The sequence below is a fragment of the Lampetra fluviatilis genome, chromosome 43 (genome assembly GCF_964198595.1).
Source record: "Lampetra fluviatilis chromosome 43, kcLamFluv1.1, whole genome shotgun sequence".
Classification (NCBI taxonomy): domain Eukaryota; kingdom Metazoa; phylum Chordata; class Hyperoartia; order Petromyzontiformes; family Petromyzontidae; genus Lampetra; species Lampetra fluviatilis.
The window spans coordinates 7,349,857-7,371,375 of NC_136317.1; the positions used below are offsets into that span (position 1 = coordinate 7,349,857).

Here is a 21,519-nt window from a genome sequence, read left to right on the forward strand (position 1 = left end):
CTCATTAGAAGGGGAGTCAAGGATTCAATGCATGAAAAGAGAGAAAACAAAGGGGGGAGAGAGAGAGAGAAGATAATGAATGGGGATTGAAAAGAAAGGGGTGGAAAAGGAACGCAGAATCGGGAGCACAGGGTCAGGAGAGGCTGCATCAGGGTCTCGATGCTGCTGCTGCACTGAGGAGGAGCGGTCATACTACTCACGTGATTAATGGGAGGCTTGAGCTGGTTTACATATGCTGTACACATTTTTTTTCAAGGCCTTGTACTGTGGAAGGCGCCATGTGATTTATTTTCATTTTTAAGCGTTATTTAAATTGAATCCTTATTAGGAGCAGATAAGGCATCTTAATGAACACAAATTACAAATCCAAAAGTAAAAATTTCTCCGCACCTCCGATGAGTCCGGTGGGTTACATCCCTGAATAATTTCTAGTCTGTTGCAAGACATGTTGTATAAGATATTATAACCCCTGTTGTAGACGAATTGGCGGTGACACGACCAATCAGTAGCATATTTGATGCTTGTGGCAGAGGTTCGCGGTTCCGACGCGGCAAGCCGCCCTGGTTATTCCTGCGGTGTGTATGACCCATAGAAATACTGCAAGGCCGGCTGCTTCACAGCGGGTGTTAAAAACCCCTGACACGATTCGACACGAGTCGCCCACTGTGTGCCGACGTCAGCGTCCACATTTATTCCAATTCGAAAAATTACACCGCAAAAGAAATATTCAAGAGGGATTTCACATCGCAGCAATCATCGCCCCCCTGCTAGCAGCCTGAAGCCCGCTCGCTGGCCAGGTACTGACTCATCTTGTGCAACACAGGGACAGCTGCCATTGGGGGTGCCCTTTCAAATACGTGCATTTGAGATCCGACTCAAGTCGCTCGGTGCGTCTAAAAGAGCCGTGGGATGCCCGGCGTAGAGGAGGGCGGCTCCGTCAATGGTCAACTCAACTCGTCCCCCAATAATCACGCCGTGTGGCCTTCAAAGCATAGAATAGGCGAAGTTACACACATGAAATGTATAATAGGCGACGTTTCCCTCCATATGCTATGAAGAGCGGACATTGCCCGAAACGTCATCTGTCATATATATTTTCCTTTCCAGGCCACACACGCAGTTATCGATGAGTATGTCGAGTTGATTTGTGCTAATCGTGCATGTGCATCACTGCCAACGCAGCAGCAGCGGCAGCATCACCAAACAAGCTGTTCTATCAAACACAAACCACCATCCTAGTGATTATTAGTATTGTCGTCATTGTTGTTACTATTGTTCTTGTTGTCATTGTTGTTGCGCTCACGTGAGGTTGCGGAGTCTGGCCTCGTTGGGCATCATGGGGGCGGGGGCCCCGTCGCGTTCCCAGTGCGTGGGCTTGGAGAGGTAGATCTGCTCGAAGCGGACGCTGTACCGCGGCTGTGACACGCGCACGACAACGACACGCTCGCAACGACGACACGCTCACAACGACGAGACGCTCACAACGATGACACACAACGACACGCTCACAACAACGACACGCATTAACGACGACACGCTCACAACAACGACACGCTCATAACGACGACACGCTCACAATGCGGAGGAGGAACGTCGCCACTCTCCCTCGACATCTCACCAAAACCACGCGGACGGGCGGACGCAATACGGACGCTGTTGGCGGAGCGGTGATGCGACGGTGACCCATAGGAATACGAATTATAACGCGCACAATGTCACGGAGAGACCTGACCGTGACGTTGAGGTGCGGAGCCAAGCTCAGTGTCGCTAAAAAGCCAGGCGAGAGACGTGGGGCTGTTAAGAGAAAGGGGGCCCTTAATAGAGAGGGGGGGCTTTAAGAGAGAGGGGGCATTTAAGAGGGAGTGGGGGCCTCGAACAGAGGCGAGGAGGCCGCTTTCCTATCTTACAGTTACATGCTAATTTCTCACATTAACATCACGAGCCCCGGCCACTTATGTATGATCCTTGTGCTACACCTATTTCAAACCTTTTAAAACAGTCTGCCTCAGCAGCAGACCACGCTTTCCCACCTGATGACGGACGCTTGTGTTGCGCCCGAAACGTCGTGATTTATTTTATACCTACGTGACTTTACCGAAAGAACCAAAGAATATGGATCCCTGCAGTCACGAAAGCTTCAAATCAAGAGAGAGTGGGGGCTTGAAGAGAGAGGCGGGGTCTCTAGGTCGCTCTTCGAAGTCGGTGTAGACTGATCGCTGCTGCTGTAAATGTGCAGCATTGGGGACGATGATGGCTGCGTTCCAGACGGCGAGGGCTGCCACGGAGAAACGACGCCCGGCAATGGCCATGGCCCAGGTTCTTGGTTTCGAGAGGAGGAGGTTGCGAGTAAATGTCAACTGGTCCTGGACCCCTCCTTCACCAAATGTGTACTCACCGGTGTGGTGAAGTATGGGCGAACAATGTCCACAAGTAACATGGGTGTGGAGAAACTTTTATCAAGCAGTGGACTGACAAAGGAATGTCCACTGTTTATTAATTATTAAATGATTTGTATTTATTTATCAGATCTTATGTTGCAGGGACCACGATGTTTAGAAGAATCTTAGGACACTGCGCAGTTGTATTTTTACGTTGTATTAACCAGGGCGGCCACGGGAATCGAACTATTGAACCTCTGCAACTCACCGCTCCAAAGCCCGAGGCAAATTTGACGTCGACGAACCCGCTCCGATTTTGAGACGGCGAGCAACGCATTGACATTATCTCAATATAATAAACGCGTTCAAATATTCGTGACGCATGGTGGAACACGATGGTTAAGAGAACGCATCCTGAAACCTGGGGGACATCTGAGCTCAACTTGCCTTGTGAATCCAAAGGACGACGCAGCCTGAAAACGGGGGGACTTCCAAAGACAAGGCATTCCGATTAGCACGGCTGCACCTCCGCTTAGGACGGTTGACTATGTACGGTGTGAAAGAAGTTCAACAGGTAGACATACGTTCTGAAAACTCGGGGACATCCGAGCTCACTCGGGTTGGTCAATCCCGTGATTGCAAATCTGTCGGTGCTGGGTAACGCGAGTGCTTGCGTTGTTGTGCGCGCGTTCTCACCGGAGTCTCGATCTGGCCCGACGCGTGCTGAGCCTCGGCCTGCAGCTCGATGGCGGGCGAGTCCTCCACGATGCGCTGCACGGACATCTGGATGAACTCGTCGAACGAGTCCAGCTGCTGCCTCACCAGCCCCTTCTCATCAAAGTACGAGCTACGACGCGCAGGAAGCACAACATGGGCACGCGCACGCGCGCGCGGACATCAGGAGGCGTGGGCGCAGTGATGGTGAGCGGCGTGCTGGAATCGTAATGCGGAGGTCGCCAGCAGGCACGCGGTGAGGAGCCCGAGACAAATTCTCCCCAAGCTCTGCGGTCCTCTATATATATGAAAGTGTTGTCGGTCACTTCATGAATGTTTACATGTGGGAGGAAACCGGAGCACCCGGAGACAACTCGTGTATGTGTGGGGGCAACGCTCTATCCCGTGCAGATGGAACAGGTGCTGAAACGTCTTCTCCTGGCCGAGCCAGGGTACGGCTCCTCTTCTACGCCCACCCACTGCAAGGGGAGTTTCACAACATTTATGCGGTGATCCACCAACCCTCTATGAATGCTGGATTACGGACAGCCACGTGCAGCGTAGCCACCCTAACCGCCCGGCTAGATTATAATTTTAAGTCAAACATCATAAAAAAAATACATTGTGATGCGCCGCGATGGCGAGATGTTAACTGCCTCGCCTGATATGCAGGAGGTCGTGGGTTCTATCCCGACCCTGACGCCTGTATATGTGGAGTCTGCATGCTCTCCTCGTGGTCGCGTGGATTTGTCTCCGGGTCCTCCGGTGTTTCTCTCCACATTGAGAATCAACATCACGCGTTTGGAGTATTTGGCTGCTATAAATTTCCACGTGATGACAAGCAGCTTCATTGCGCTATCATTTGTGGCCAGGTCGCGTCTAGGAAACGAGCTGCATAGCTCAGTGGATCTTACCTAGTAAAATAAAAAAAAGTTTAGTTGAGTTTAATAAGGCTGTGCTGTCTGGCAATTCCCACCATGAGATGTCCATTGTGTGGATGCTGTCGTGGTGCGCGGTTACCTAATGACAATCCAGCACGCCTCCTGCCATAAATCCGGCGTGATTTCTTCATCCTCCTCATCACACCGCACCTCTGAAATCCGAACCCAGACAGCCGGGCAGGACGCCCTGGTGAACACCGCAGGTGTATTACCGCATCTACCGGGGCAGACGCGCCCCCTATAATGTGCCACTTCTCAGTCGACTTTGAAGAGATCCCGTGTGTGCCGGTGTCATGGTCCAACGTTTTCAAATTACGTTGGGTCAACGTTGAACCAACATTAGGTCAACATTGGTCAAACGTTTACAACCACTTGCCAACGTTAGTTCAGCGTCGCATGTTTACTGGGTACACATAGCAACATCGCCCCTACTGTGAAACAACTGCATGCAGAGTGTGTCTGTAACAACAGAGCCTTTCTTTTTGATGACTGCCTTGCGCTACGAGAACGACAGCGCCAAAAATCCAAGTGCGCTAATTTAACGAACAAAAAAAAAGACTCGTGCACGAGGAATTGGCCATTTATCACCGATGCAGGATCCTGCTGAAAGAGTCTCGAAACTGGATAGAAGCTTTCCTGGATCGTCGATGCAGTCGCAACCATCAGCCAGCCACAAGCTCCAGTGCCTCTCAAGAACTATCTCAACGTCTCTCATCCCTCCAGGTGCTTCTCGGCGCACATGTCGTGCCACCCGTGGGGTCAATGCGTCCTCGAGTACAAGGGGAGGCAACCGGTGACTCGAGAGCCGCGTGCAGCTCTTTGGCTTCACCCTTGCGGCACGCAACCGGGCAGCCGTTTTTTTGCATAAATCTTCAACGTATTTTGACGTTAATATCATTCATTAAACATGAATGCCTTGGTGACAACAGAATGTACAGTCAAACTGTATTAAATAATAACTAAGGGGGTGGAGGAAACTAAATGGACGCAGTTTATTCCATCACCTATGGGGCCGTCCATAACTGACGTCACGCACCTAGGGGGGGGGGGGTCAGACATTTGTGACTATGTGTGACGAGGGGGGGGGGGGTTTGAGAAATGTGACGTCACATCAAAATGCGCAACTTTAAATAAATATAGACAACACGTTCAACTTAATTAAATATACTTTTTGAAATAAATGTTTTCTCCTACAACATCAGAGTGCAGCGCCACATTAAATAAGCACTACAATGACAATAGTTTAAAGCGTTTTGAATCATTTTTTTATTTTGAGGGAGGGGGCAGAGCTTTGTGACGTCATATTTGAGGGGGGGGTTCTGACTGTGTGTGACGCCGTGTGACGAAGGGGGGACGGTCAAAAATCGTCAAAAATCGCGTGACGTCATTTATGGACCGCCCCTTTATTGTTTATTTAAGTCAACCTGTTGGTTATCTGCTGTGTTTGTGTACAAGTAGCTCTGCGTGTGGTGCAGCTCTCGAACTATTTGGTCAGGACAAAAACAAACATACAATGGCTCTTCTTCGGGGACATCCATTTAATGAGTATGCAAAAATATGTCAAAACTTGACCCCTCCCCCCCCTCCCTGTACGCACGCGGACTTTTTACCCCTCCCCCCCACTTGCGTACGTATGCCTGACACCCCCCCCCCGAATCCTATAGAACGGGCGATATTTAATCCACGCAGACACGATCAAGGATTAATAATATTAACGTGTTTAAGCAAACATATAGTCCACCGCCGACTGCATTAAATAATTAAGTTACGTAACTTTAAAAAGTTTGCCTGGTGTCCGCTAGGTTCAAACGCCGACTGAACCCAGTCGAACAGGTTACGTATTATCGGAATGTCGTCAATACGCGCAGTGTCAGGCTGAGGCCTGCCATTGTTATCGAGGCTTCACCCCCCCCCTCGTTTCCTATGCGTACATTGTCAGTAGACCCCCCATACGCAAGCGTACACATTTGGGTTAACACCCCCTCCCCCCTCCATGCGTAGGCTCTAAATGGATGGCCCCTTCTTCTTTGAAAGGTTGCCGACCCCTGCTTTAAAGCAGTGTTCTTCACTAATTTTCAGAGGGGGCCACTTTCGTCGATAAGACATCATCAGTGTGAGGGCCGCCATATATTTGAAGCCATTTGGGTTTTACAGCAGCACCATGATGGGGGGTGTTGTCACGTGTTGTGGATTGTTGGGGCCGCACGTCAAGGGCCGCACTAAAGGCCACCAGGCCCGCGGATCTTACAATGAAAAACCAGGCCAGCGGATCTTACAATGAAGAACACAGCTCTAGTAGATGTGTCCATCACGCAGGTGAAACTGCCAGTGTTTCATATGCAGTGGGACTCATTCATGGGATTAGTGGACAGTCTGTGACAGATAAGATCACGTATAGCTCACAGTGAGTCTGTTTTGATCATATTTATTGTCTTTAGTACAACTGTAATAAAAGACTCCGTCAGGCACTGCTGGTCTCCGCTTGCCTTTTATTCAGGTTCTTCTCCGCACCCCACTGGTCTCCTCTTCGGACCAGCGTCGTCTCGCGCGCGCCCCGCGCACGCTCCCTCTCGCGTGCCACGCACGCTCCTCCGTTAGCTCCTCTACTCCCTCACTCCGCACACCGCTGGCCGACGGCGTGCTGAGGTCCTTCGGCCACGTGGCCAATGGCGCGGATCTCTCTCTCACCACCCAACGTGGCTCAAACTCTTAACTTCCCCAACTGCCCCGATCTCTTCCGGGCTCCCACTTATATACATTCCCCCCACGTGACCCTGACTCCTCCCCTTCCGGATCGTCAGATCCGGCCTTCCCATACTACCCTGCTGGCTCCGCCCCCATTCACTTCGCCTCCCATTGGAGCCCCGCAGACCAGGCTCCGCCCCCCAATACCCTGGGCCGTGTGATTGGACCAGAGCCCAGCAACAACCCCATTTATGCTCGCATTACACAACTTTAAGTATCAAACAAGAGACGAAAAAAGTATGTAAACGCTACACAGTCGCTGTGTACACGCAATGGCCCCTATTGTTCCGCATCGCAAGGCCAGCATAATCGGAATATTAATTTATATTGGAGAAATTCGATTAGCTATGAAGCTATTTTTAACAGATGTCCAATGGACAAACCGAGTGAGGTGACGAGAGTGGGAGACTGCACTGGTTTACACCACGTTGTCTGATGAAAATTACATTTTTGATGACCCTTTAAACATGTATAGCAACTATACGTATCCATTGAGTAGGAGTCAAATGTTCCATTAATATTTGTTTTCCAGAATATGATGTGGTCAATAACAGGAATACCTGTACATCCAGATCGCTTATGTGGTCGTTTGGCGGCTGCGTTTCACACAATTTGATTCTCTTTTCCAGTTTTCCAGTTATGTAGCGTACAAGCGATATGCGACAACCCGTCTTGAACTTCTCAAATCAATATCGTCTTGTGACGCTGAACACTACTTGCTCCCTCTTGTAGAGACAGGACGACTCAGAATCGCCAGGAGGAACCACAGACGAGCTGGAATGCAGCAGCCACCACACGATGAACCTGTACTCCCAACACATTCTAAAGCTCTGCGGTTCTCTATATATTAAGGTATAATTGCCCTATTTCAGAATCCGTAATAAAAGTTTTTTGGGTTAGATCGCGTAAATATAAATGTATCGTTAAACACGCCACCACCCGACACAGCCAATTAGTAAGGGTTGTCACGTAAAACAGAACATGCCGATTCGTTACTAGTACAGCAGAGAGCAAATCCACAACATTCACAATCCAAGTACGACGTTTAGCCAGTAATTACAACTAGCATCATCAGGCGGACAGCCAGATTTGTGGAGAAATCTTCTTGTTTCGTTCCATAAATAGAGGGGTAGACGTGATGACGTCACCGGCGAGCCCGTCACGTGTGAAGGTGGGGGTTAATGAATGCATATTAATTACAATGGGTATCCATTGCTGGTTGGGTTATTCATATGATAATCAACGAACATTATGCATGTAGATTGTTGTACCTCCTGTCGTTATATGCCTGCGCATCGGTAATTCCTATTTACGTATGGTGACCTGTATAGACATGCATTTAAACAATGTATTATTTGATGATTCGCTTCCAAGCAGCACGAAGCCTGTAATTGTGAATTACCCAACCGGCAATGGATACCCATTGTAATTTATATGAACTCATTAATCCCCCCCCCCTCGCACGCGAAGGACTCACAAGTGACGTCATTACATCGATCCCTCTACAGCATTTCTCCACACATGTAATTACTAACGAAACGTCGTGCTCAGGATATCAATGTTGTGGATTTGCTCTACAACAAACTGGTGTGCTGTACTAGTAACGGATTGGCACGTTGTTTACGTGACAACCCTTTCCAATTGGCTGTGTCGAGTGGTGGCGGGTTTAACGACATATTTACTTTTACGCGATCCAACCCAAAAACCCTAGGGGCCGTCCATGTTTTTATGTACTGCCTTCTAGAAAGCCTTGATGCCCATGGGAAGGGAATTTCACAACATTTGTGTGATCCATCAATCCTCGATGCTGCCTCCATAGTTCTGGATTACATGCCACGTGTGTAGCCACCACGACTCACATTGTCTATATCAGGAATCGGCAACTAAAATAACAAGAAGACCCATTTTTTCAAATTTGGCTAAACAAAACCTCAATATTTCAAGGGCCGCAAGGCGTGTGAACACGAGACGGTGCTGGTCCTTAATAAATAACGTCACCAAGCAGTCCTTAAAGAGCCGCACGCCGCTCCGGAGTCGCAGGTTGCCGCACCCTGGTATATTTGAATGTATTTATGTATAGTATAGCATGCTGTTGTGTATGGCGTTGTACATCATATTGTATTGTGCTGGGGCAGTCTGGCGTATCGTATAAACGTGTTAACAGTGATAACGATATTGAGGAGATATACCATTAATATGCCACGCAGCTAAAGCTCGGAAGAAAAGAAAGTTTGATAAATAAGTGCAGTGAGTGTTTTATGTTTCATGAATTTACTGAGTTGAATAAATATATACATTTTACATAGGCATATACATATTTTGATGATTTCTGAATTGTTTTTGGCAATACGTAATACATACTTAGGCTTTTCCCTCATATTAGCCTTAGGCCCCTCATAGCCTTAATCCGGTCCAACCCGTACCGGTGGTGAAGTATGGTCAAACAGGCCCCATGACCGCAACGGCCTTCACCCAGTACACGTGTGTGTGCGTGGGGTGCCCGCGTACACTTAACCTTTTAACAGAACAAACAAAAAAAGCTCAACACATTTGTCAGTGGCCTGTTTCGGGCGATGGATCTTCTTCATAGAACATGGATGAAGAAGGGCCATTGCCCAAAACGTCGCCTATTATGTTTTCCTATTAAGTACGGAGTGTAATTGACACGGAACGTGTTGAGTGTTAATTGTGTGTTGCGTAATTAGCACTCAACACAGCAGCATCACCCAACAATGTGTTTAATTTTAACAGAATGTATTTGTTTGTAATGTGAGGCTACACTCGCGTGTGAAAACGGTGTTTAGGAGGAAGCTCAGTCGGTAACGTCAAGTGTAAGGTCACGAACATACACACACACATCTTGTTTAACGCCCCACGACCCCTGCCAAAGACAGACGTGTGTGATTGCGTGTGTGTCGTATCAGCCACAAGTACTCACCCTCGTCTGGATAATACATAACTGTGTGGTTCGCTACACAGTTGTCAAAAGTCAACAGAGCTCCATGCAGGTTTCTGGTGCCTTCACACAACTTGTAGCCGACGACCCGCGCTGTTATTTTTAGTCCACACTTTCAGAACAGCCCCTGCAAGTTGCCATATTTAGCTACAAGCTCGAGAGAGAGGAGGGGGGCCGGTAACAACAGCGATGTTTGCTGCCCCTCTCTCACTGGCGGTCAACACTGCTCACTCCGGTGTGCGCGGGGGGCCTCCCCTAGGTCGACACAGCCTCAAATGAGTACCTGGTGCGGTGTGTAAACATCGCTATTGGGGAGACAAAGGCGGTCGTTCGTTGTGTTGGCCACCCACCCCTTGTGTAGGGGTCACGGCCTTCATCGGTTCTCGCGAACAGCACTTGCCATAACAGTCTGTTAAGGCTATATATACAGGGTATATTTGTCTCTTTATGAATAACTAAACTAAAATTTTATTTTACCAGGTAAGGCCCACTGAGCAATGCAGCTCATTTTTAAGAAACCACCTGGCCACAAATGATAGCTCAACGAAGTGGCTTATCGTGTAGAAATTTATAGAAGCAGCCAAATACTCTGAACGCGTGATGTTGATTCTAAATGTGGAGGTACACATCGGAGAACCCGGAGGAAAATTCACGTGACCACAGGAAGCACATGCAAACTCCAAATATACAAGTGTAAGGGTCAGGGTCGAACCCACAATCTTCTGTATACCAGATGAGGTATTTAACATCTCGCCACCATGACGCCACAAAGACAAAGATCCCCAATATACTCTTAACGAGCACCTATTAAAGCCTACACGGCACATAAGGGGGTGGCCAGCATCACGCCCGGCCGCCTTTGTCTCCCCATTGTTGATGTTTACACAACACTGCACCAGGTTCTCGTATTAGGCTGAGTCGACCTAGGGGAGTGTCAGGAGCAGTTAATATAATCGTCACCAGTGTTGGTGGCCGTGAGCAGGAATTGAACATCGTCACCACGACCACTATCATCAGCGGCAGCCATGGTAAAAATACACTGCTGGATGAAGGCCTCTCAAAGCCGTCACCGCCGCCACCTTTCACGATTCTGCGATGTGAATAATCCGTGCCAGCACCTGCACACGAGCTCATTGCGTCGCTCCGTCTCCTCGGTGGACGTACGTTTGACCACGTTCCCTCCCTTGTCAATAATAACAACAATGTCAACGCCGCATAACACATCGGTGTGCTGAAGTAACTAATTTGGTACGTTTTGTTTATGTGACAAACATTGCTTATTACTATTGGGTCTTTCGGTAAAGTCACGTAGATAGATTCAAAGAAAATAACAAAAAAATAACAGAAAACGACGTTTCGATCACAACACAAGCAATCGTCATCAGGAGAAAACATAGCGGGAGAGCTGTTGAGGCAGGATGTTTTAAAGGTTTGAAATGGGTGTAGCCCAAGGGTCATAAGCGATGTGGGCGGGGCTAGTGATGTTAATGTGAGAAATTTGCATGTAAATGTAAGATCGGAGAGCTACCTCCACGACGACGAAGCTGCGGAAGTGGCCATTGTCTTGTGAGAGATTAGCATGTCAATGTAAGATCGTAGAGCCACTGCTACATCGAGGTAAACGAGCTGTGTTAGTGAGACATTTAACCTGTTAATGTAAAGACATTAAACCTGTTAATGGGAGTCGAAAAAAGCTACTAACATCGGAAGGTAGGATGGAAACATCACAGCCAGTTATGACTTAAACTGGTTAATAACGTCCTCCCAATGATTGCTCAGTTGGTACCCATCTTCTCGGTCGAAACTGTGTCTGTGTCTATATATATGTGTAGAGTCGTGCTTCGTGATGCCATGTGGGATTGTAGACTCAGACGGGTTGAATATTCAGGGCTGCTTGCCGTTTATTCACGCCAACATCCGCACTCTTAGTTCCGTCGCGGGTACTCACTGCTCCCTGTCCCTTAGCCCTCTCTCCCGACTCCCTCGACCTTCGTCCAGGCTACCTCATACTTTTCCACCCGTAGCCTCCTTTGTCTCTCCGGCCCAGGAGCCTTTCTACCTGCTACCTGGCCCCTTTCTCTCTCCTTGGCTTTCCTTTGTCTCTGACCCCTCCCCTTCCGTCCAGGTTCCCCTTTTATCCCCTTAGCCCGAGCTCCTCCCTTTTACCTGGCTCTCCTCCTTCTACCTGGCTTCCCCACTAGCAGACGTCTCACTCTTTCTACTTACCCTCCTCTCTCGCCCTTCTGGCACTTCCCTTTTGCTTGGCCCCCTTCCCGCAGTTGCCCCTCGTTGGGTCCCCGCAGTACTCCTCTACATCTGGATGGCTTCATGAACGATTCTTTGCTTATTGGCTGTGTCGGGTGGTGGTGGGTTAACGACATATTTACATTTATGCGATCTAACCCATACACCTTTATTATGAATCATATTATGGTATTGGTCAATTAATGAGCGTTTACACGTTGGAGGAAACCGGAGCACCTGGAGAAAATACATGCGTGCGAGGGTGCAGCACTCTATCCCACACCGATTTAACACCTTTGATTATTTTTCTGCTTTCGTATGGCAGATGCAGAGCAACAGCTACAATTTGACATTCGTATGGCTGAACTGCACGGGAAGTTAATCGAAGGAAGACAGCAGAGGAGTGTTGTCCAGATTTCCTCGTTATGATTAGAACGCTGGCATCAAATCTGTACATTCATTTACAAGTACTGTAGCAACTTGAGCTCGTTACACGATTGATTAGAATTGCCAGAGAAAGAGCATTGGCAGTTTAGTAAATTCGAGACGGTTCGTTGTGTCAGCATCTGACAGAGAAAGAGAAACATAATCTCAGGTTGGCAAGTTATACTCCGGTTTACGTCGGGGATGCGTTCCTGAAATGTGCGACGACGGATATCGAAACGACACAAATCAAAGCGGCTTAAAGGGTAGGAGTAGGTGGAGGTGAAGGCTGAGAGGCCACGGATACGAGAAAGGGCGGACGATGCTGTTAGCGATGTAAGTGTGGATTGAGGCAACGAAATCAGGTAGTGGTATGTATGTATGTTGAACTTCTTTCGCACCGTACGCAGCCAACCGTGCTAATCGGAGGTGCGGGGAAGGACAAGCTAAACACAAAAAGCAGTTCTAAAGAAATTAGTTTTCAATCTAGATGTATGAATACAGTGGTTTGGTATATGGTCAATAGTTAAATACAGTGACGACGTGTTTGCGAAACGACGTAAAACGGGGGGACTTAAGTCGGGTTATTTCTGGTATTTATTCAGGGGTTTTAAAAATCCATTAGTTTAATATTTGTTCTTGTCCATCTATGGGGGGGGGCACAGCCAAGACTGGATTATGGACCGGGCCAGTGGGGCAAGTGCCCCGGGGCCTCGGACTGCCAGGGGGCCACCAAGCCTCAGGCCGTGCACGGTGCGTGGCCCTCAGTGCGCACAGCACAAGCTGACCACTAGGCTCCTGGGTGCTTATAGCGTGAGCTAACCACTAGGGCCCCCCAGACCCCTCAGTGCTTACAATGGGAGGGGCTCCCAGATCCCTTGGTGTTTAAAATGTGAGCTGACCACTACTGCCCCCCAGACCCTTGGGCGCTTACAATGTGAGGGCCCCCAGACCCCTTGGTGTTTAAAGAGTGAGCTGACCACTAGGACCCTTGGCCCCTCGTTACCTACAGTGTGAGGGTCCCTGGGCCCCTCCACGCTTAAAGCATGAGCTGAGCACTAGGGCCCCCGGGCTCCACAGAGCTTACAATGGGAGGCCCCTTGGTGCGTAAAGCGTGAGTTGACCACTAGGGCCCCCAGGTCCTTTGGTGCATACATCGAGCGTAACACCTGGGCCCCTTGTTACTTATAGTGCACGCTTAAAACGAGAGCCTCTCGGAGAGTGCAGTGCCTCTGTACAACTGAGCCACTGGTTGGCACGCTACAATATGCTGTGACATGATACAATATTCACCAACAAGTCAGTTCATTCTGCATAACAGGACAGTTTGAAGGGCGTCATATTATGGCAAGCCGTTCGTTATTTGACTTACTGTAACTAGCTATCCCTTTATTTTAGCAAGCTGGCCATTTTCCCTAGCTAGCTGCCCATATGATTCAGCTTAACAGAAATTAGATAGCTAGCTGCCATTTTTTGCCAGCATGCTGCCCTTATAACCAAATTATCTGCACTAAAAAGCTAGCTAGTGAGACCAAGGGCTCGTCGTTTGTTGAGAGCTTAGTTAGTCGTTGACAAATCAACTATTAAAAATACACCGCGGTTTTGTGAAACATAAAAAATATGGCAAAAGCTATATTTTTTCATATACTAACGCATATATAAGAGACCCAATCCATACCTAAAGATTAAGGAAAACTTCATTCATTTTTTCCATATATCGTCTGTTTTTAGATCAACGGAAGTAGATAATGCTAACGTTGACATGCAAATTGTCGACAGCTCTTACGAGGTCTTTTTCCCCACTCCCCATCGATGGGGTGTAGCCTATGTGCATAGTCTCCACCAAGTCATTTCACTGACTTATCAGAAACTTTGTTGGATGTTCAACCAAAAAAAAAGAGTTATCTTTTGAATTTCAAGCAACATAATTTTCTGTATGTCAGGCAGGTATATCATTATTTTTTTGGTAGGAAAAGCCACAGACAGATGCCTGTTTTCTTGTTTGGTAAGCCACAGTGATATATTCAGATACTTTTTTCATCTTTTCTAAAACAACAGCATTTTTTAAATTTAGACTTAAAACTTTCGTGACTGCACGAAAGTTTCTATCGAAACGTCGTGGGCTTTTTGCTTTTAATTTAGATTTTTGTTTTCTATCTACGTGACTTTACCGAAAGAACCAAGAATATAGCATTTTTAAAGTCTATTTCAACAATTCCTCCTAAGGGCTATTTTCTAACAGCCTTTTAAAAGGGTTAGGGTTATTTCTTTTACATGATTTTCTATATTTTTATTTTATCTACTCAAAGCTGCCTTTAGGTACAAGTAGACTATAAAATACTACCACGTGATTGTATTTTCCAACAACAATATTTCAAGGATGTTGTAATTATTAAAATATATTAATTCACTATTTGGTTCTTTCGGTAAAGTCACGTAGAAAGAGAAAATAATAAGTTAAATAACAGCATACGACGTTTCAATTACAATACAAGAAACCGTCATCAGGTACAAATGAAAGAGAAAACAAACCCAGTAAACTTAAAAATATAATGTAATAGAACACAGAGAGTCGGCTAACATAACAGTCAACACCCTACCTGGTTGATTACGTTCTTCTAAAGATTGCTAAATTTGAGAGACAAAACACAGACATGGAGACACATAGACAGACACATAAGCAGAGAGATAACACAAGAGACACATAGAGACTTGAGGCGATTCCGATATGAAATACACAGTCACCAGCAAACAAATAAACACTATAAATCCACGTGCTGTGGCGCTAAATGCACCGCGCAAAACACAAAAGAAAAGTCACGTGGTCGTGGTGGTCATCGCGCACGCCACGGTGATGAGCGAGTGCCTCAGAAGGTGAACATGAGGGTGCCGTCTACGCTGGTACAATAGGCGTTTCCAGCTTCCCAGCATTCGAAGAAGACGTGCACATCACCGACATGTGTGTAGTATGTGTGTTCCAGCCGGAGCTGCGCCTTAAGCAGGCCCCTGAACACTGGAAGCACAGAGCAGCCATCAGTGTCACCTTCCAGCATATTTTTCCTCGTTCTGTACACTGCCATCTTCGCCTGGACACAGGCGAAGTTGGCGAGGTCATGTCGCTTGTTAGCCAGGTAAGGCACCCCATATACGAAGCTGCTGTTATAGAAGGGCACCCCCAGTTTCCTGAAGATGTCCCCCAAAAGGCGAAACATTGGTTTGAGCCGCTGGCAGCGTAAGTACTCGTGGGGCAGATATTCCCTGGCACCACAGGAAATGCACAAGTCTGTTACCCCTGGCGAGATTCGGCTGAGCCAAACGGCCGATGGCAACGTGCAGTGTGCCAATCTGTTCAAATGGAGGATGAAGAAAAAGAGGTGGCAGATGTGCCAATGGACCAAGAACAATTCCAATCGGCACATAGAGCAATGAATGTAGGACAACAGAAAATGTTTAGAATGGTCACAGAAATAATTAACAAGCAATTGCATGAAGACCCTGAGAGTGAAGACTCTTCTGAATGCTTAAGTCTTCATCACTGGAGGAGCTGGAGTGGGAAAAATATTCCTGAAAGTGTTGAAAAATCTAATCGATCGTTGCTTTGCAAAGAAAGCTGTATTAGTCTGTGCGTTAACTGGAGTTGCTGCGCACCTTATCGGTGGATCAACTATTCATTCCACATTGAAATTGCCTGTTCAAAGAGATGGTTGAAGCGCTACCATGTCACCATTAACCGGACATTACTTAAGAACCATGCGACAATAGAAGGACATTGAATGCATCATGATCGATGAGATATCAATGGTCTCATATCCCATGCTATGCATGATTAATGTGTCTTCGACAGCTGAAGAATAAGTATGATCAATTCTTCGGTGGCATCAATATCCTGTTCTTTGTCGATTTGATGCGGCTTCCTCCAGTTAAACCGAATAACACAACTGTCACTCCTATATATGATCGGCCAGAAAATCTACAACCAGCCACTCATCTATGGGGATTATTCACACTGTGCAAGCTTTAAGAAAATATGAGACAGCAAGGTGATAATACGTTCATCAATGTGTAGTGTACGCAACTGAGGCGCACACACACCATTCTTGGAGGCAACTCGTTTATTAACAACTTTACTGTATACTGGGTTCTGTTACTAAGTGTGGTTAACTCTGGTTAGGCTGCTCACGATGTGCATGTCTGCTAGCTAGCTGGATCCCCAAAACGAACCCAGAATCCCCCTTCAACTTCCCCCTTATCCCGTGGCCCCGCCCCTTACTGTATCAAGACAACGTGTTCTTCCGTCCAATCGAGACCCCGCTTCAGGTCACGTGCCCTTGAGTCGTCCAATTGGGCTCACTTTCGGTCACGTGCCCCTAGCTCGCCCAATCGAGCACCGCTTTCGGTCACGTGCCTTTCGGTCGTCCAATCGGGCCCATTTACGGACACGTGCCTTCAGCTCGTCCAATCGAGCACCGCTTCCGGTCACGTGCCATTAGATCGTGCTACCCACGGGACATCTGTGTGTCTCTACAAATGTATTGAATGCACTGCGAGTTGGAGAAATGAGAGCTGAGCATTTCACAGTATTGGAAAGCAGACGTCTTCAAGAACCAATTGGAGAGTTTGGCATAGATAAAGCTCTGCGAATCTAACGAATAATCAAGTGAATGCTCATAATGAAGCGGTGCTTCAATACTTCAGAGCTCTTAAGACCCCTATGTACACAATAACAGTACAAGATCAATTAGTGGATGTCATGAGAAATGTTGAAAATATTGAAATGAACACAATCATTTTAAAGGACATCAGTAAGACTGGAGGCTTGCCACGTGAATTGATATTTCTAGGCGCCAAAGTCATGTTAAGATCCAACATTGATGTCTCTAAAGGACTTGTAAATGGTACAATTGGATATATTAGAAAAATCACTTGGCCTACTCCTAGTCGTGCACAATTGCACGAAAGACAAATACATGAAATAGTTGAAATAGACTTTGGCAAGGACGGCACACACGAAATTAAGACGAAATCAGTTCAGTTCCCTGCTAATCGTGGCTATGGTACAGCTGAACGAAGAATGCTGCCACTATTTATATCATGGGCATCGACTGCACAAAATGAAAGGATGTACAGTGGATCATGCAGTCGTGTACTTGGGATCAAAGCTCTTCGAAGCATGTCAAGCATATGTTGCCTTAAGGCGTGTTCGCTCGCTGGATGGACTTCGAATTGAAGATTTGGAAAATCGAAAACTAACCGGAAAGACACCATGCAATAATGAAGCATTAGCAGAAATTGATAGAATGAGAAATCATCAATCAGATTAAATAAACTCGATTTGTGTGTCAATATCTTATACACACAAATATGTTTGAGTACATTACAAACAACATCAAGGCAATGTATAGAGTTAAGAACAGTGCTCTCTGGATCGCACTATAAAAGATAAGGTCCCCAAAAGAAGTATACTTAGTCTTAGACTGAGGCTATTTTTTGCAAGGATTTTGAAAAAGTATAAAATTATATTCCTTGTAAAAAATTCTTGTTAAAATAAAGACTACAAATTAAAAAATAAACTCCTTAAAAAATTGTTTTAAACCAACGGTTTTATTTTAAAGTGCACTAAAAGTAAAAAAACAATTCAGCCGTCACCAGCTGATCAGAATATTTTTGGACATTTGTAACTAAAAAATTAAACCGTGGGGCACTCCTTTAATATAACTCTTATCTTAATCGATGACCAAGAATAGCTAAAGAAAGTTATCAACAAATGGTACTCAATAGCATAATCAAATACTATAAGATTTCTAAGAACATAACGGGGCTATCTCTATTTGCTATTACCAATTTCATGATGATACTTAGTTGGTTGAGAATGCTTGATGTGTTGTAGCACATGTGGAATCATCAAAAATATTCCATGCTAAAATTCAAGTATTTAGGTTTTGAAGAGTTGGAACAAAGTATAATATGAAATTGCTTGTAGCGTTCCTTTGTAAACTAAAGTCTCACAATATGAAGGGAGTAGTATCTGATATCACTAGAAAAAGGTAAGGTGTAAGTTTCTAGGAAATGTAGAATATGCGTGATATGGAATATCACGTATCAATAATAAAAAGCCTAGTATGAAATTATAATAGAAAGTTCACCATTGATCTGCAAATCTTGACGAGCAAATTTTACTTATCAAAAGTTAAAACGTAACAACATAAATAATAAGTATTTGAAGAAATTGAAACGCACATGTCTACTTGATTATGATAGGGAAAAAAATGCATAAAGAATAGCTAAAATAATTACAATTACAAATACTTGACAAATACCTTCAAAATAATTTGAAACAAATCTACTACGATTTTATTATATTATCGGATAAGCAAAGATAGATGTTATAGTCTATATATAGTAATTACATGTACATGTCATTTATGTACTTATCTTCCCTTCGTCTAATATACTCTGACCAAGAATATAAGTTGCCATCGGAAGTTGAGAAAAAAATATGGGTTTAGGTATACTTTGGATCACTTTGCAGTCAACTGTTCTTTAGAGACGTATTTTTTTTAAACAACGGTTTTATTAACAACTTTGTTTAACTCACGGTCGATAAGTACGTCAATGGCGCCTGAGACACGCAGCGCCTGCTTTTTGTGCGAGCTGATTCCACAGTTTAGGGACCGCGACGTTTTTAACATACACAAAAATATATTATTAATACGCCGTCCATACAAAAAATGTAATTGCTTGAAAGGAGGCAATTAATTTATGAATTTATGCCGATTTTCATACAGGCCTGCATTGTCACCGGATCTGAGTACGTGTGCAAAATTTGGAATTGATTGGCCAACAGGAAGTAGACTAACTTTTGATTACAAGATTTGACCACGACATACACAAGTGAAGTTAAATAAAACCGTTGAAAAAGCAGTTCAACACGGATACGAGTAGAAAGAGCTAGTAATACAGAATTAAGAATTATACTTAAAACATTATTTGGTTCTTTCGGTTAAGTCACGTCTAAAGATAAAATAATAAATTAAATAATAGCATATTACGACGTTTCGATTGCAACACAAGCAATCATCAGGCATAAAAGAAATAGCAACAAAAATTTAACTAGAAAACTATAGACAAACATACAAGCAGACAGACATCACAAGGACACACAGAGAGAGAACACATATCGGCACAAAGAGAGAGGTCGTTTCTGTGACCGAAAGAACCAAAGAATAATTCCTGCAGTCACGAAAGCTCCAAAATGAAGATTGAACCACTTCTACGGGGAAGTTTTAAGCTTATCTTTTTCTCTCTCTCTGGCTATTTGTTCTCTCTACCTGTGTCCTCTCTTTGGAATTTTCACACTTAAATTCTAACTTAGCAATCTTTGAAATACGTAATCAACCGGGCTATGCGTTAATTGTGTGTTGACCGACTCTCTGTGTTGCATTACATTATATTTCGATATTTTACTAGGTTATTTAAGTTTAGTGTGTCTTTCTCCTGATTTTCAAGCTTGCGTTGCCGTGCCGCGTCGTCATCTGACTTGCAGCAGCATCACGTTGCCGTCCACTCATTGATATGCTAATTTTTTCTCTGCCCCCTCCCTCTCTCCGCCCCCGCCCCCCTCTCTATATTTAAGGCACCGTCACAGAAACGACCTCTCTCTTTGTGCCGATATGTGTTCTCTCTCTGTGTCCTTGTGATGTCTGTCTGCTTGTATGTTTGTCTATAGTTTTCTAGTAACATTTTTGTTGCTATTTCTTTTATGCCTGATGATTGCTTGTGTTGCAATCGAAACGTCCTAATATGCTATTATTTAATTTATTATTTTATCTTTAGACGTGACTTAACCGAAAGAACCAAAGAATAATTCCTGCAGTCACGAAAGCTCCAAAATGAAGATACTTAAAACACTTGTAACTGTTCTACTCTTCAACGCAAAGTTAAATTACATCACTATCAACATTTTCCCTTCTACTAAAAATGATTGAAAATAATCTTGACATTGTATCATGTAAATAAACTTTCATCAAACTTAAAAATTCAAAAGCAACTCAATATGCATACAACATATTAAAGGAGCACCCCACGGTTTTATTTTTTTGCTACAAATGTTAAGTGATATTCTGATCGGTTGGTGACGGCTGCACATTTTTTATTTTATTTAAACTTTTTAATGCACTTTAAAACAAAACCGTTGGTTTTAAAAAAATATTTAAGGAGTTTATCACCAAATTTGGTTTTCCAAAAACCACTCCGTTTATTTAACCACCTTTCACTGTTGAGTTCGCTCCGCTTTCAATAACTCGCCAGCTTTCGTAAACATTGTGATGTTTAACAGCTGTGTGCCTCGAGCAGAGATCTCCAGGTGCATAGCGACCTTAGGCGTGCAATTTTCAATTTGTTTACCACGAGCTCCGCTTTGGGGGCTTTCACTGCCGATTCTCGCGTTTTCACATCAATTCCCATCGCACGTTAACTTGGATCACCAACTACAAAAGGCGGTTACTCCCCGTAATCCCTTTGTTTCCACCAACATTTTGGGAAACATTCTAATACCGGTGAATAACTTTGGTTAAAGTAAGATTGCCCTCAAATATCAATGGCGTCTATCTGCACATCGTCAGCTTAGCCTCTAGCCCGGAGGTTGAAGAAGCTCTTTAATTTACACCGAGTTTTCTCAGTATGCAAGGACTGTGACAAGGTTACGTCGCAGTTACTTTCCAAGAAATTACATGTGTGCTCGTTGAGGCTAAACCGGAAGAAAACCTTCCTTCCAAATCACTCGTCAGGCGCGAGATTGGAAACTTTAATATTCCACCATTTTCTTTCCAAGATCCCATACATTTTGAACGGAAAAGGAAGTGGTACCCCTACTTGTACAGAATAAAATACATTCCAGTGATGTACCCGTTTTCAGAGCGCTAATAGCTGGGTGTAAAGTGCCACCCATCACGGACCTGTCTTGAAACAGAACAAAGGCCGATTTCGCCAAACATCTGTGAGGATAATGCCATTCTCGTTGCTCTTTTTGGGGCCAATAAACCTAGGGCGTTCCATTAACCAAACTTGCATCACGAGCAGAGCCATCCACAACCACAGCTCGCCGATTTCCAACGTCACG

General features: G+C 45.2%; 1 protein-coding gene across 2 annotated transcripts in view; it reads right to left on the reverse strand.

Moving 5' to 3' along the window:
* LOC144947070 (DNA-directed RNA polymerase II subunit RPB2-like) overlaps nucleotides 1-9,735 on the reverse strand; it is a 48,982-nt gene extending 39,247 nt beyond the window's left edge. Inside the window, exons 1-4 of one of the 2 annotated variants that reach the window (XM_078876228.1) lie at nucleotides 9,717-9,735; nucleotides 4,113-4,185; nucleotides 3,075-3,225; nucleotides 1,304-1,416 (exon numbers count right to left, since the gene is read on the reverse strand). In XM_078876228.1, coding sequence (XP_078732354.1) covers nucleotides 1,304-1,416; nucleotides 3,075-3,225; nucleotides 4,113-4,185; nucleotides 9,717-9,735 — 356 coding nt within the window. Of the gene's footprint in view, nucleotides 1-1,303; nucleotides 1,417-3,074; nucleotides 3,226-4,112; nucleotides 4,186-9,343; nucleotides 9,374-9,716 lie in introns of those variants that run through there. The other variant, XM_078876229.1, reaches the window with a different exon arrangement.
* Nucleotides 9,736-21,519: the final 11,784 nt, after the last annotated feature.